Raw genomic sequence first — 14,319 nt, forward strand, 5'->3', positions numbered from 1 at the left:
ATGCAAGATTGCCAGTTACGTACTTTGTATCTAATGTACCTTAAATAAGTGCCAAGCGTGAGGCCGCTTTATTTTAGAGCTTTTATATTCTGTTGCAACCCTGGAGATGCAGTGCAAAAGAAGTAATCAAGGAACCACTTTGGTTTTCAGCCCCCAAATCCTGGACTGTTATGATGATAATCTGCAAAACATTTTATTGAAAAAATAAAAACAGAAAATTATTTCTTATCGCCTTGTTTGTGGTGGTATAGATACCCAATATGATATTAAATATGTACCTAGTAATTTACGGGCCATACTCTAAAGCGGCTGTAAGGAAAATATAATTTACAAACATTTTACTTTGATGCTCTCAGACATCCCAAGAGCCACACTTGAGGATGGATGAAAGAGCAAATACCACCAGGTGAAAGTTTACCTCTGCACCAATATCAAGCTGTCTGGGTGGCATTTATCAAGTCTGAAGAGCGGCTTAAGGACATATTGGGACATGTTTGTCAAGAGGCTGGTAGATAAATATACGGTAGGAGGAAGCTAATCAAGCCATCTATCAACAGAAGAAGTGCACCATCTGTGTGCTGCGTCACCTGTCCTGTGAGCACAGATTTGCAATCCAGGCTTCTTTGTAATGAATGATGTACAAAGTAAGTGCTGGCATAACTGAAGTACCACAATTAAAGAACTCCCATCTATTTGCATATTAAACACGGGTACAGATGCAGGACAAGAGATATTTAGAACATATAAAAAAAAAAAGGAACAGGCAAAATGATTTTCAGACAACATTTCTTTAATACAAAGTCAACATATCTACATACACAGTGGCTTTAAACCAATTATTGTTTCCGTTAGAAGTAACAGTTTGAAAGTGATAGCACTTGGCCCTCATACAAAGGAAAAACTATTTTGCTGAGTTTGGGTTCTTCATTTTGTTGCTATGTACTGTATATGTTCTATTCTTTTTGATGTCATTTTTTGTTAGTGTTTATTTTATTAGTCCCTTTCCCCCGAAATATTCAGCAACATATTCCAATAAATTTGGTGGCTGTTTTCAAAAGTCTAGCATCTTTACATGAAGTCAAAAGAGTAACACATTGCACAAGCTTCCAAAGATTCCCAGGGTTCAGTTTTGGCATGTGCCCTTTATACCAGTCTCCTTTTGAGTTCCATAAGTCTTCAGTTCATTTTAGTTCGTTATGAAGCATCACAAGGTTCCCACTGTTCAGAAATGACACGCTGGAAATGTGAATTTGCAGCAAGTTTTTGGTTGTCTTGGTCTTTCCATGGGTGCACTGCACCGCTCTGTTTCACGGAGTCCTGGTTTCTTCTTCTGCATCCCATAATAAAACGTAGTCAAACAAAAAGACAGAATGGCTCTATACAAGTCTTTATAAAATAAACCGGGTGGAAAAAAAAAAAAACAACACGTCATGTTGCAATTGAACTTTGTATGGCCTTTAGCATAGCTGCCTCTGTCCATCAGTAATTAATATATTTATGGGTAGCATGGGCTTAGGTTGAGACAGCTAGGGACTATTTGGGGGTTTGTGGGACACCTTTACGGAATGAAAAGTGCCTTGGGGAGCTATTGTTTGTCGAAGGAGCAGAGAAATGAAGAATCTACAAATGTGTAAAGGATTTCTGTTGGGATTTGAGCTCCTTAAACAAGCTTTAGCCTGAAAGAAAGAAAGTCCAGCTGATCTCTAATAGATTTGTGCTAATGATAGGGTGGGGGAGGTTATTGTCCATTTGAAGAATAAGAATGCAACAAATTCTTGAATATATGGTTAATTAGGAATTCAAATGGTTAGTTGGTAGAATGGACTAACCTCCCAGCCTCGGCTGAATTATACCAGCAGATCACTGATGCTGATTTCATGCCCTCATTGGAGGGTTATAGGTGTGAGAAGAGAAGCTGGCATGATTCCCAGTTTAACTGCTAGCAGGGGAAATTAAAGGCAGAAAAAGCACGTGGTAATTAAAGACCAGGGAGCAGGGCTGGACAAAGAAGGAAAGAAAACAGGTTTTACAAACACCAGAAGTCCGAGATAAACAGAAACTCAATCTTTGCAATTCTGTCCCACATAAAGTGAGTTCTTGAGGGTCAAATGATAAATACATATAATCTATATATTTGTTTATTTACAGTTATATTCTAGATCATAGTGGGTATCTAACAAAATGAATGACCACATTATGTCTTAAAATAAAAAGTAAAAAAAAAAAAAAACCTATGGGACCTAAGGGTCATAGTCTGTACATGATCAAACAAGGTACAGTACATCAAATTGGGCTGATATAGATGATTTAAAGATGACTTTTTACTGATTAGACATTTTGTGTACCAGTTAATCAGCAGTTGCCAAAAAGTAAATACTAATGCCTAAAAGTTAATAATAATAATAATAATGATAAAGAATTTCAACAAAGTTTAAAAATGGCATCTCCTCATCGGCACAGGATCTACCCAGGGGTAGAGGTTACACATTGGTGGAGGCAGAGGATTCAGGCAAAGTACTGCAATAACCTCAGCTTTTCACAAGAAACACACATGGTTTTAAAGATGACAAAAAAAAACAACCCAAACATATAACAAAATAAAATCACTTTCAAACATGTGTACCAGCTGGTAAAAAAAAAAAAAAGATGAGGAGAAAAACAGATTTTTTTACTATGCGTTTGGATATATCTTTATATTCTGTTTTTAAATATATATGCATGTGTGAGTGTGCAGCATATGAACATACATATATGCACAAACACACAGGCAAGTTATACTTAACATTTCTACAGTGAAAAAATAGAATGTCTTTTAACATAATATGAACAAATAAGCATTTCTCTCTCCTGCTGCTAATTTAAAAAAAAATGCGATACGTCTCTGTTAAAAAAACTAAACCAAAAAGTAAAGAAAAAGTCAACTATGTAAAGTAAAATAAGTCGTCATAATACAACGTTAATGTTTTCATAATGTTACAATAACAATAAGGCTTTTTTGGAAATAGGAAAAGATTTCACACAGTTCTGTCCATTGCTCTGGTTTTGTGCACACTGGCTGGAAACCTTCGCAGGATTCGTACACGCGTGTAGACCAAAGCACTCATCTCAGACTGAAAACCTGGTGACTTTTATCACACATATACATTGGTGTGTCACCCAGCAGTTGTTTTGGGTTATCTGGTTCAAGTTTCTTTAGTTTTTTTCTCTAAGGGATGTGTAAGTAAAGTATTTTGTACCAAAGGAATTGATCATCCTATCATAGCATTAAAATCCAACATGGCTGCCCGGTCTGGCTGTGTTACTCGTGGAGACATCATGTATAAAACAGACAAAAACCAAAGTATCTACTTTTTATCCACCTGTTACCAGACACACAAACAGTGGAACTAAAGGCCAATTTTCAAAATCACATGAACACACAGCTTTGTAACTGTAACTGGCCTCTGCCACCTTTGTGTTTTACATAATGAAAGAGATGATTATTGTGGAGGCTGAAAGGAAGCAGAAAAGACCTGCAGATCATTTTGATGTGGATGCACTTTCAATCATGCCACCCGGGTGCCAGTGCTTAGCAGAGTTGCCGTCTTTTGTTTGTCAGTTTCCTTTTTCTCAAGAGTCACACATACAGCATACACAAGATAAGCAGCATGTTTGGTTTTGACAGAAAAATGAGACAAAACTAAAAACTAAAATAAAAACACAAAAAAGGTTAGTTCGTCATAAGACGAAAAAGTTCGATACGATGAAGATGACGAGCGTTGGTCACTGTACACAAACAAAGCTCCAGCTGTGTGGCAATCTTTGTTTGGTTGCTCCGTTAGTTCCAAAGCTTCTCGCCCACCAGATTTATCTCCTGTTCCAAAATGGTGGATGTTAACACCGAAGCCCCATGATGCAGTGGTTCTTCTTGCAACAGGCGGGGTTTTCCCCCAGCATTCTCCAGCATCAGAGAGACACAAGCCTCTTAGGGCACTTTTTCATTGTAAATACATTTTGGTACCTATGGTTACGTAGCTAGAGATACTGATTTTGGACACGTTCATAACTGAAGAAACTGATCTTAAGATATGCTGCCCAACAACCGCTGACATGCCTTCTCTGAGCTCTTGGGGCTTGAGAACAATCAGTTATGTGATGTATACTTTAATAGTTGAGCGTTTTTTCCACACACGTTATGCATATCATTAGTGGAACAGCGTCAAACTGAAGATTTACTGGATGCCAGAAGGGAGTGCTCTTGTGCTAGTTTCATTTCTATTTTGACTTTTTTTCTCTCACATATACTGTATTTGGATGATGGGAGTTTGGGGGAAAACCATTTGAGTTCACACAGGCAACCGTAATTTGGTCATTTCTCTAGATATCACTCACAAAATGTGTTGATAGAAATACTTGAACCCCTTTCACACCCAGACATATAAACAAAACAAGAAAAGTCACCCCGCCTTGGCTACATCCATCTGCCTCTCATTGATTTTTGCTGTTGCCTTCTCCTTCATTTTCTGTTGCTTGGTACCGTTGTATCACGAAGATATTTTTGAGAAGAGAAATTTCCATGATTGTTTACAATGTCCTCCACATTGAAACACTTGAGGTAAGGTAAGCAGTCTGACACTTTGATCAATTCTTGCCCCACAGCTTGAGCCACAGCTTCTGGTTCCTCCCTTAACAAGGATTTTCTTTTCTGGATAATGGGCAATTTTCTTCGACTCCTTGTGAAGGGTCTCTTTGTTGACTTGGAAATAAAATCTAAACTGATTTGTTTGGACGTTTTGTGAAAATCTACAACAGGATCCTGTTTGGCGAGTCGGAATTAGCAGTGGTGTTTTTGTCGTCTGATGTTTTCGTTTCGAATTGCAAGTTTCTATGGCTCAGGAGACTGTTGAGCGGGGCAACAGGTTTCTGGGGGAAGAGATGGCTTTTTACGTTGCATAGTGATCAAAGCTTCCTAAGTACTCCAGAGCTGCATGGTAGCAGAATTGGTACTCATCCTGTAGAGGACACAAACGCAAAAATACATCAGAAACAATCTCACCCCTACACTGAAGAGTTTAAATAAAACTAATTAGAGTCATACTATGTCATAGCAAGACAGAACACCCACTAAAAAAAATCCAGAGGTGGTCCAGTTTACAGTATTACGGAACTAAGTCAAGGTTAAAGGATACATTTGGCCAATTTGTTTTAAACAATCCACATATTGACACTTAAACAGTCTGAAACCTGGATTTGTTTAAATGCAAATGCGATTAAAAGCTCATCAACCAGACATTTAGCTGTGCAGTGCGACATTTTCCTTCATTCCAAACCACACCTTGGAGAAATTGTTAACAAAAGTTGCCCCCTGACACTTAGATTAGTCTCCTAGTGGAATTTTGTCCATTAAGAAAAAACAGACCAATAAATGAATCCAGGTTGCAGACAAACGGACACAATTCAGAAGAAGCAATTCAGAGTTGGTTTTATATAAGGACATTTATAAACACATTTTACACACATGGCTTTTGTCCCCCAACAATAAGCACTGATGTTAGATGTTCCAGAAAATAACAAGCCATAAACGTTTTTGTGCGTGTGACCTCTTACCTCAGTCTGGACCATAGCTGGCCTCTGTGTCCGGAGCATCTTCACTGTCTGGAAGATATCAACCACGCCTTCATAGCGCATTCTCTCCAGGACGATACTGAGTGTGATGAAGACACCAGTCCTGCCCACACCAGCACTGGACATAAGTAACCACAAAGGGAAATTGTAAGGACATAACAAGTGATTTGTGTCTCTCTGTTGTGTCTTGTATGAAGTCCATCAGCACTTTAGCATATGTATGCTGTTTTTTTTTTATACAATATACTCCAGTAAAATGACACACAAAGTATCACCTTTATAAAATAATTATCCTGCATTTCTTCTAAAATGTATGTTCAAAACTTAGACAAGCAGAAATCCTGTGGCATCCTGTGGCAATGCAACAATAGCAATGTGAAAACACTATGAATCCACTGGGATTTGCGGCCACGTTCAGAAAAGGAGCCCTCAAGGACAACCAGATGCACTCCAAATCATGCACACAAAACAACAGAACAAACATTTTGTCTCATTAAGCTCCTCCTCCTGTGTGCTGAAAAAGCTCACTGGCTGCTTTTGCTGCTCTCCACAAATACAGTCTGAGTCTTAATTCGAATCCTGAAATACTTGAGAGCTGCCTCTCTAAGCTGCTTTGCTGTGAAATGACTTCCACTTCACCAATGGAACAATAATTGATATGACAACAGATTTATTTGGGCTCCTTCCAGACTCTGATGTTATTTTGTTGAACTGTGGAAGCGCTGGCTGCTAGCAGACACTGTGTGTAAGTCTGTGTGTATGATGAAGGACAAAGCAAAACGTGACGGGTCGTATCATTTGAAAATAAATTAACTGATATTGAACACAGTTGTTGTTGAGCTTAATCACTCAAAATGTACAACCACCCAATATCCCACCAACCACTACGCTGCAGTATCTCTCAGCCCACCCAAAGCCTCTTCCTGGGAGTCGGTCACAGCTTGTCACATGGACTCTTAAACTCCCTCCGAGCTTCTCTCTTTCTCTCTCTCTCACACTGTTTCTCTCCTTCTCTGGATCTGGAAGATCCACTCTCCAAATCTGAAGGCTCGCCGAGCCGCTGCAGACTGAGAGGATTTGGTGTCCCCATTCACAGGAAGTAATCAGGCAATTAATGACAAAACACATGTGGGTCTATTAGATAGTGGCTGAAGAGAAGAGAGGAGGAGGAAGAAGAAAAGAGGCTGGGAGTAAGAGAAAGGGAGGCTGGAGAATGAATGCATGGTAGAGAGGAAGAGAGAGAGTTAGAAAAAGAAAGACAGGGCTGGGAGGATTAAAAACTACACAGAGGGATGACAGACTCTGTAGAGCCCGGTGACAGAAGACGAAAGAGTAGGAGAAAAGTAAAGCATAAGCTCTCTACTCTGAAATGACAAAGCCAGAAGGAGGAGGGAGGGAGGTAGAGGATGATAATAATCTGGTGGTGCAGACAAAAGAATCCACCACACCAATTTTTTTTTTTTTTTTTACATCACTACTTCTTTGCTTTATTGATCTAAAGACATTGACTCCAAAATAAAAATAAAATTAACATAAAAGAACTGTAGGTAATTAAAGTACATGATTATCAGTGGAAAACTCAAACAATATACTCTACTGAAGGAAGAAGACTGTGTTAATCCTCTGATGACGCTCGAAAAATCAAGTTCACTGTGATGATTCAAGGATGCCTTAGTCGTGCATTTGGCTGCTATTTAAAGTGTGGTCATGTGACTCTCGTCGTCCAGTTTTATAGGCTGTGTGCCCTTTTGTCCATTACTCCAGTTGTGTAATTCCTCCTGCAATAACTGATCCTTTCGCTTTAAGGCTGCTCTCTCCCCTTCTGATAATGGCCCCATAGAAGGGAGGAATAACTCAGTCTTATTGGCGCTTCCCTGACACATCTTACAACTCCCAGAAGGCCATTTGATGGCTGGTGACATCATTTCTTTTTTAATATAGGGGAGGTGATGTCATGTTTAATGATGTCACGGCGCCTGTGCAATAGAAAGGTGAAGGAAAAGTGACACCTAAAATCATGTTCATGAGACAGCAAAGAAATTTTTCACTGCATCAAAAACTTGTTGGTTAACATGATCACATCACAGCTAATGACACTTACTAAACAGTTGGAGATGATTTTCTAGGTACCAATCAAACCAGGAGGGTAGGTAGGATAATCTACAGGCAAGTGTCTGTGGTAAAGTCTTTGTAGGCATTTCTGTTATTCTTTGCTAATCTTGTAGTGAAATGACGCACTACAGAGCCTGTGGCTACAAAGGTTTGAGATGGGCACCACTCAAAGTCTAACAACAAATAAGACTCATCTCAGTCTTGGGGCTGACCACTACCAAATGTTGGTCTCTACCTGTTAACTTAATGATGAAGGTTACCTTGGAAACTGAAGCTGAGGTGATAAATGAATCACGACACGCTCATAAAAACCAAAAAGAATGGCTGTATCATTTCATGTGCCTCCTCTTTAGAAATGCCAAGCTGCATCTCAGCCCATATCAATTATAGAGGAGGTGGGCCTGTGGAGGTGCAAAGGTACTGTACTACAGAGGCAAAAAAGAGAGGAGGGATCATATCTGATGATAATGATAAAGCTGCACTGCAGGAGGTGCTGTGCAGCAAAACAATAACCACCTTAAGATGAGATTAAATCACTTCTTAATACATAAAGCCTGATATCTCTTTCAGGAAGCAAAGTGTGTCTATGGAGTGTAGTTTGAGGCTAAACAAGTGGTGCCTGGAAATATAGCAAATAACACACCCTCTTTTAAAGCAAACCTTTATTAAAGTGATTTTTAATCAAAATTGCTTTCTGGATCCTTTATTTTTAAAGTCTGGTGCACACTAGGACGTACGTAAGTTTATGCTTAATAATTTTAGAGCGGCAATTGCTGGGAACTGGGATCTCACAGAAACTTGTGATCAAACTTAAGTGACTTAAGAGCGAAACATACATGAAGCCGTTCTCCCAAGGTCAAATAGCACTGAGAAACAGCAGTAAAGGAAGAAAAAAAAAAACAGTAAATGATGTCATGCATGAGAAGATGGAATAAACATGGTGTTTTGAGTTGTAAATAAAGTTTTATTGTTAGTGTCAAGCTACTGCCACAAGTACATATCATCTGGTTGCTGAGGTTTTCTGGCCAGCTCACTCTCATTGGCTGTCAGTGTTCTCACACTGCTCCTTTCCCAACAGGATTTCTGAGGCAATATCTGAGCCTGACGGGAGCATTAAGATGGTTTCTGTCACCCCCTAACACTGCAGGATGAGCTGATAATCAGGTGCAACCAGCCTTGAGGTGGGACTGGAGTTATGTGACCCTGGCCTTAGACAGTGAAGAAAATAAGGCACTGCATAACACCGTGACACCTTACCTGCAGTGAACAGAGATTGGTCCATCCTGTCCAAACTGCTCCTTGGTTTTATGCACTTGGCCAATGAAATCAATGAATCCTTCCCCAGATTTGGGCACGCCTTGCTCTGGCCAATCAGTAAACTGGAACTGCCTTACTGTCCTGGACTGGCCATCCTGAAAATACAGAGAGAAGTGATTAAGAAAATAATTCAAATTAAGCAGCACTAATAGAAGGTCTATGAGGCAATGAAACCTGTACTAATTACTCCTTTAAATCAAACTGTACCTTTAAGTAGATTTTTCTGCACAGTGACTACAGATGCCAAATTAATAAATGTGCGCACACACACACACACACACACACACAATCACTAGACAGGGATAGTGTGTCCTATTGTCTCCCATCCTGCCTCTCTACCTCCAATCCAATTGTCTCTATTTTCTCCCCTGTCATTTTTCTTTCGTGTGTGTGGCACGAGTGGGTCCTAGTTAAAGCTAATCAATAGTGTATCTGCCACGACAAGCGTCTTCTCCCAGACACCATGTTGAATAGGATAATCCTGCAATGCGATCGATAGAGCGACCTGATGGATGAGCAGAGTGAGCGAGAACGGAGGACTAACAGAACAGGAGGTGGGACTGAACAATGACAACTGAAAGAAAAAAAAACGGAGGCGCTGACAGGCCTACTACACAAAACGTCAATCTTAATAATTTTGTATTGTATTGATTTTTATAATCTTGTTTTAGAGGCGAGAGTTTTAAGTGGTGGGACAATTGAACTTGCTTCTAATGCAAACAAAAACATCCAAATACATTTTTACAGGTGGCATCAACCTAGGACAAGTGAAGTGATGTGCTTTATTTTGAGAGAGCTGATTATCAAGTCCTAGAGTGCACAGTCAATACCCTGTGTCCTCGTAAGGAAAGTTCCTTTCAAGTTGTCTCAGAGAGAACACATTTCTCAGAAAAGCAGCGAGCAGAGACAAGCATTTCTGCATTGTGAGATGGGCTGTCCGCTCAGTGCCACCAGTAATTAGGACAACCAGGTGCTCAATTCTCCAGTTGTTTCTCACTTGTCTGTGAAACAGCCCTCGGCTTAGACATGCTGTGTCATTCTCACACTCTCATTCTCACATCTCTGCCCACTTGTTCACACTGCAAAGGCACAATTCAATGAATACTGAGTTGTGAGTAAGCTAGGATGTTTTTTTTTTTTGGTAATCCTGCTATTAGGTAGAGAGAAATAATAAATTCAAAAATCGTGCTCAGAGTAGCTGTGTCTAAACTGTGTTACAGAATCAATATAACAAGCAAGAATGAGAAATTTTACTGAAAAGTGCCAGGATTAAAGAAAAACATCTACAAACCTTGCTGTATGTGAATAAAATCAAAATAAAGAAATATACAATACATTTGCAAATTATTTGAAACCTATTTTTCATTGTAAATAGTAAACATTTTGATACCGGATTTCAGCTGCTAAGGAGGACAAGATCTCCTTTATCAAATTGTTCACCTCACTTGGTGCCAAATCTGGACTGCAGTCAGTTTAGCATCTGCACTCTTTTACTACTGAGCCAGGCTGTTGTACGACATACACACAGGAGGTGGTTTGGCATTATGCTGCTGAAGTAAGCAAGGTCTTCCCTGAAAAAGATGTCATCTGGATGGCAGAATACGTTGCACAAAAACCTGTTTAAATAATTAGTCTGGAGTCTTTAGTGTCCATGATTGTGGAATTTGTGGCTCTTGTTTATATAAAATTGTTCCTTTGCGTAGTAGAGTTTCAATTTGCTTCTATGGCAACCCAGTGAAAAATCACTGGGTTGCCAAAGAGTCATGTTTGCGTTTACTGCAGTGATGCTTGGGGGCCTGAAGACCATGGCCATTCGTATCGGTTTTCAACCTTGTCCCTGATTTCACCTAGTTTTTTTTATATAAGTATTGTGAATGACGAAATCTTGTTTGCAATTTGACATTGAGAAACGCTGTTCTTAAGGTGTTTAACAAAATCTTTTGAACCCCCCCTTTTTTTTTTTTTTTTGAAAGACTCCGCTTCTCTAGCATGAGACTGGCCTGTTGTTAATTAACTTCACTAGTTGTGAGATGTTCCACCAAATGTTTTTTAATTAGCATTAAACAACTTCTCTGGTCATTTCTGGCCCTTCTCCCAACCTTAGAGTTTTTGCTGGCATCAAATGGAATGTCAACAAGTATACAGTCGCAATAAAAAGTAATGGCACTGTTTGCAATTCTCTGGTTTTCTGCATAAATTGCTCATGAAATGTGGTCTGATCTTCAGCAATGTCACAAATATTAGTCACATCTTTCATACTGTTACTTTCAGTCATCACATCTTTCATGTCTTTATTGAAAACATCCATTAAACATACAAAGTGATGTTGGAAAAAGATCAGATCATTATAACGGAGAAAAATCCAAATATATAGCTATTACTTTTTCTTGCAACTGAATAAAAAAAAAAAAAATCAAATTATCTCAGTTTGATTTGTTTTCTTTGTGCCATTTACAAATCAAAACCAGGTTTCAACTTCTTTGCAAGTCAGTGAATTTTCTTATATATATTTTACACAACGTCACAACATTCCTGAAAACTGCATGTATATTGTTAAATGACCCTAAAAACTTGAATTCGACCCTGAACTAAACATCCCCCTCTTGTGCAAGCAGGCAAAAATGAGCTACAGTATTTCAAAGGACATACGTAATCTGTCTGTTGAATACTTGAGCTCTGCCCTGAGGTTCTTTTGTCCTGTGTATGTCTGTGTGCTGCTACAGTATCTTAACTGTTGATATGTTTCTGCACTGTTTGCCAGGACATACTCTTGTACACTTATTGTACCTGACACATACAGTGATCTAAGCACTAATAAGCTAAGCTCCATATGCAAACTCTCTTTGTACATCTTGTGTCTCTTTCTATGTTTTATGACGCATTGCATGTTTTCTTTCTTTCGTTGCCTTTGTTTTTCATCTCAAAAACATTTTGCCTCAGCAGGGGGATTAAAAATAAAAGAGGGGAAAATACAACAACACAATAAACCAAGCATGCTGAAGAAAGAGTAGAGGAAAAGAGAGAGAGAGAAATTTAACACACAACCGGAGGGCCCACGCGGCGTGTCAAATTGTGTGATTAAATACGTGACTGGCCCGCTAGATGTGCGTGTTGAGGCGTGGAGTCTATGCTATTACTGCACTGTGGAATGCACCATACACACGAACACACACACACACACAGCATACATTCACAAACACACAAACATGCATGTGCACCCAGTTTATACACACTCCCACTTGTATACACAATCGCTAATGTGGGGTTTAAAACCCTGAAAATGTATACACAGCTAAGCAAACAATGCTTCTTAACAATTTACACAATCCTAACCACCACCTTCATACCTCAGACACCCTCATATACTGTGTACTATCATCTGAGCATTGTGTGGCTGAATAGGGCACCAAAAGGCACCAACGGGCTAGTGTCTGGATATACACACACTTTATTAGGTACAACTCTTCATCTGTTTATTACACTATTTATTATTATTTAGAGACTCTAATCAGCCCATAACATGGCAGCAACTTAATGCATTTAGGCATGTAGACATGATCAAGATGATCTGCTAAAGTTCAAACTGAACATCAGAATGGGGAAGAAAAGTGATTTAAGTAACTTTGAACATGGGTTGGTTGTTGGTGCCAGATGGGCTTGTCTGATTATTAATTCAAATAACCATTGTCACAACCGAGGTATGCAGAGGAGCATCTCTGAATGCACAGTGTTGACCCTTAAAAGCAGATGGGATGCAGCAGCAGAAGACCACCCTGGGTGCCACTCTGGCCTGATGAGCTTCGATTTCTGCTGTAAAATTCTGATTGCTTCCTCCAGCAGGACACCACGCCATGTCACAAGCTAAAATCAGCCCAAATGTATTTCTTGAACATGACAATGAGTTCACTGTACTCAAATGACCTCCACAGTGACCAGATATCAGTACAACAGAGCACCTTTGAGATGCGGTGGGACAGAAAATTGATTTACATGATGGATGTGCAGCTGACAAATCTGCGGCAACTGTATGATGCCATAATATCAATATGGACCATAATCTCTTTTGCACAATAAACAGTTATGTATTTATGCACATACCAGCCTAAAGAATATGTATGTCTTATTTCCACACTGGATAGTGTGCGGAGAAATATTTTGCATTTATTTATGCTAACTAGTTGGGATGCTGCCTGGGAAATCGTTGGATGTGTCAGCCTGCTTGAGAAAGACAGGGAGCAGTTTTATTTCGGTGCAACAGTTCTGTTGCTTCAAAGTGTGCGACCTAATTTGACCAAAAAAACAAAAAAACATCAACAACAACAAAAAAAAGAACTCCGAGATAGCTGAAGAGATAACTACTGTGGTGTAGCGTGGGTTATTAACAGTTCAGGCCAAGAAAATTCACATTGGTTGCAAACTCTTATTAATACTTGATTGGAGTTAATTTTAAGTTTCCATAGTTCTTGTTTTGTGTGAAAACCAGTCGAACTACAAAGGCAATTTACAATTTCAAAGCCCTTATAGGGACTTTTGAAGGAGAAAAATGTTTATGCAACTTACTTTTCCTGCCTTATCTTCAACATTTCCTGTAATACATGATTGAATTGTGGCATTCTGAGGTAATTAGTGGATTGCTATCTTGCTCCATTACAATGCATGATTATTCCAAGACAATACACAGGAGGCAGGAATTTGAGTCAACACTGCTATTTTTACTAAACAAAAGGGTAAATGACTTATCTGTTAAAAGCCATTCATAATTATTTTACTCACAATTCATTGTTTGTTCTGCCTTGTAATCTGATGGATCAATCCATACTCATGAGTGATGTCTTACCCTGGCGTCTGTGACCTTGAACTCTCGGAGGATGTACTGGGGCATGTTGTACTCAGCCATGGGATCCACTACAAAGTACTGATACCTGGCAGAGCGCTCCGCTGGCCAGTATTGGTGACACTTTTCCTGTTTGAGCAGAGAAGGAGATAATATGTTTGTAAAAGTATACATTTTAACCAGTTTAAAAAAGGTTTAAGAAAAGTCAAAACGACATTTATGGTTGTGTGTCTGAGTCCTACCCGTCCCATTTCTCTAAGTTTGGTCAACATGACTACAATAGTTGAGTTGTTCTCCCAGAGCATTCTCCAGAAGTCTTCTGTAGTCTCTGCCAGAGGGCCCTGCGTGGCAATGTAGGCTTTCTGTTGCCTGCATACACAGTAAAAACATATTCAAATTGTTTATTTTGTTGTTTAGTTTATTGTTTCAAATTGTTTGGTATCAGTTTTAAA

The 14,319-nt window shown here is 39.2% G+C and overlaps 1 protein-coding gene across 12 annotated transcripts in view; it reads right to left on the reverse strand.

Moving 5' to 3' along the window:
• Nucleotides 1-769: 769 nt before the first annotated feature.
• Nucleotides 770-14,319, reverse strand: part of ptprsa (protein tyrosine phosphatase receptor type Sa) — a 213,214-nt gene continuing 199,664 nt past the window's right edge. For all 12 annotated transcript variants that reach the window (XM_067512143.1, XM_067512140.1, XM_067512144.1 and 9 more), the window contains 5 exons: nucleotides 14,110-14,236; nucleotides 13,871-13,996; nucleotides 8,974-9,128; nucleotides 5,587-5,722; nucleotides 770-4,991 (listed from right to left, as the gene is read on the reverse strand). In XM_067512143.1, coding sequence (XP_067368244.1) covers nucleotides 4,923-4,991; nucleotides 5,587-5,722; nucleotides 8,974-9,128; nucleotides 13,871-13,996; nucleotides 14,110-14,236 — 613 coding nt within the window. In that variant the 3' untranslated portion in view covers nucleotides 770-4,922. The remainder of the gene's footprint in view (nucleotides 4,992-5,586; nucleotides 5,723-8,973; nucleotides 9,129-13,870; nucleotides 13,997-14,109; nucleotides 14,237-14,319) is intronic.

This window comes from Channa argus, chromosome 8, assembly GCF_033026475.1.
Source record: "Channa argus isolate prfri chromosome 8, Channa argus male v1.0, whole genome shotgun sequence".
Lineage (NCBI taxonomy): Eukaryota > Metazoa > Chordata > Actinopteri > Anabantiformes > Channidae > Channa > Channa argus.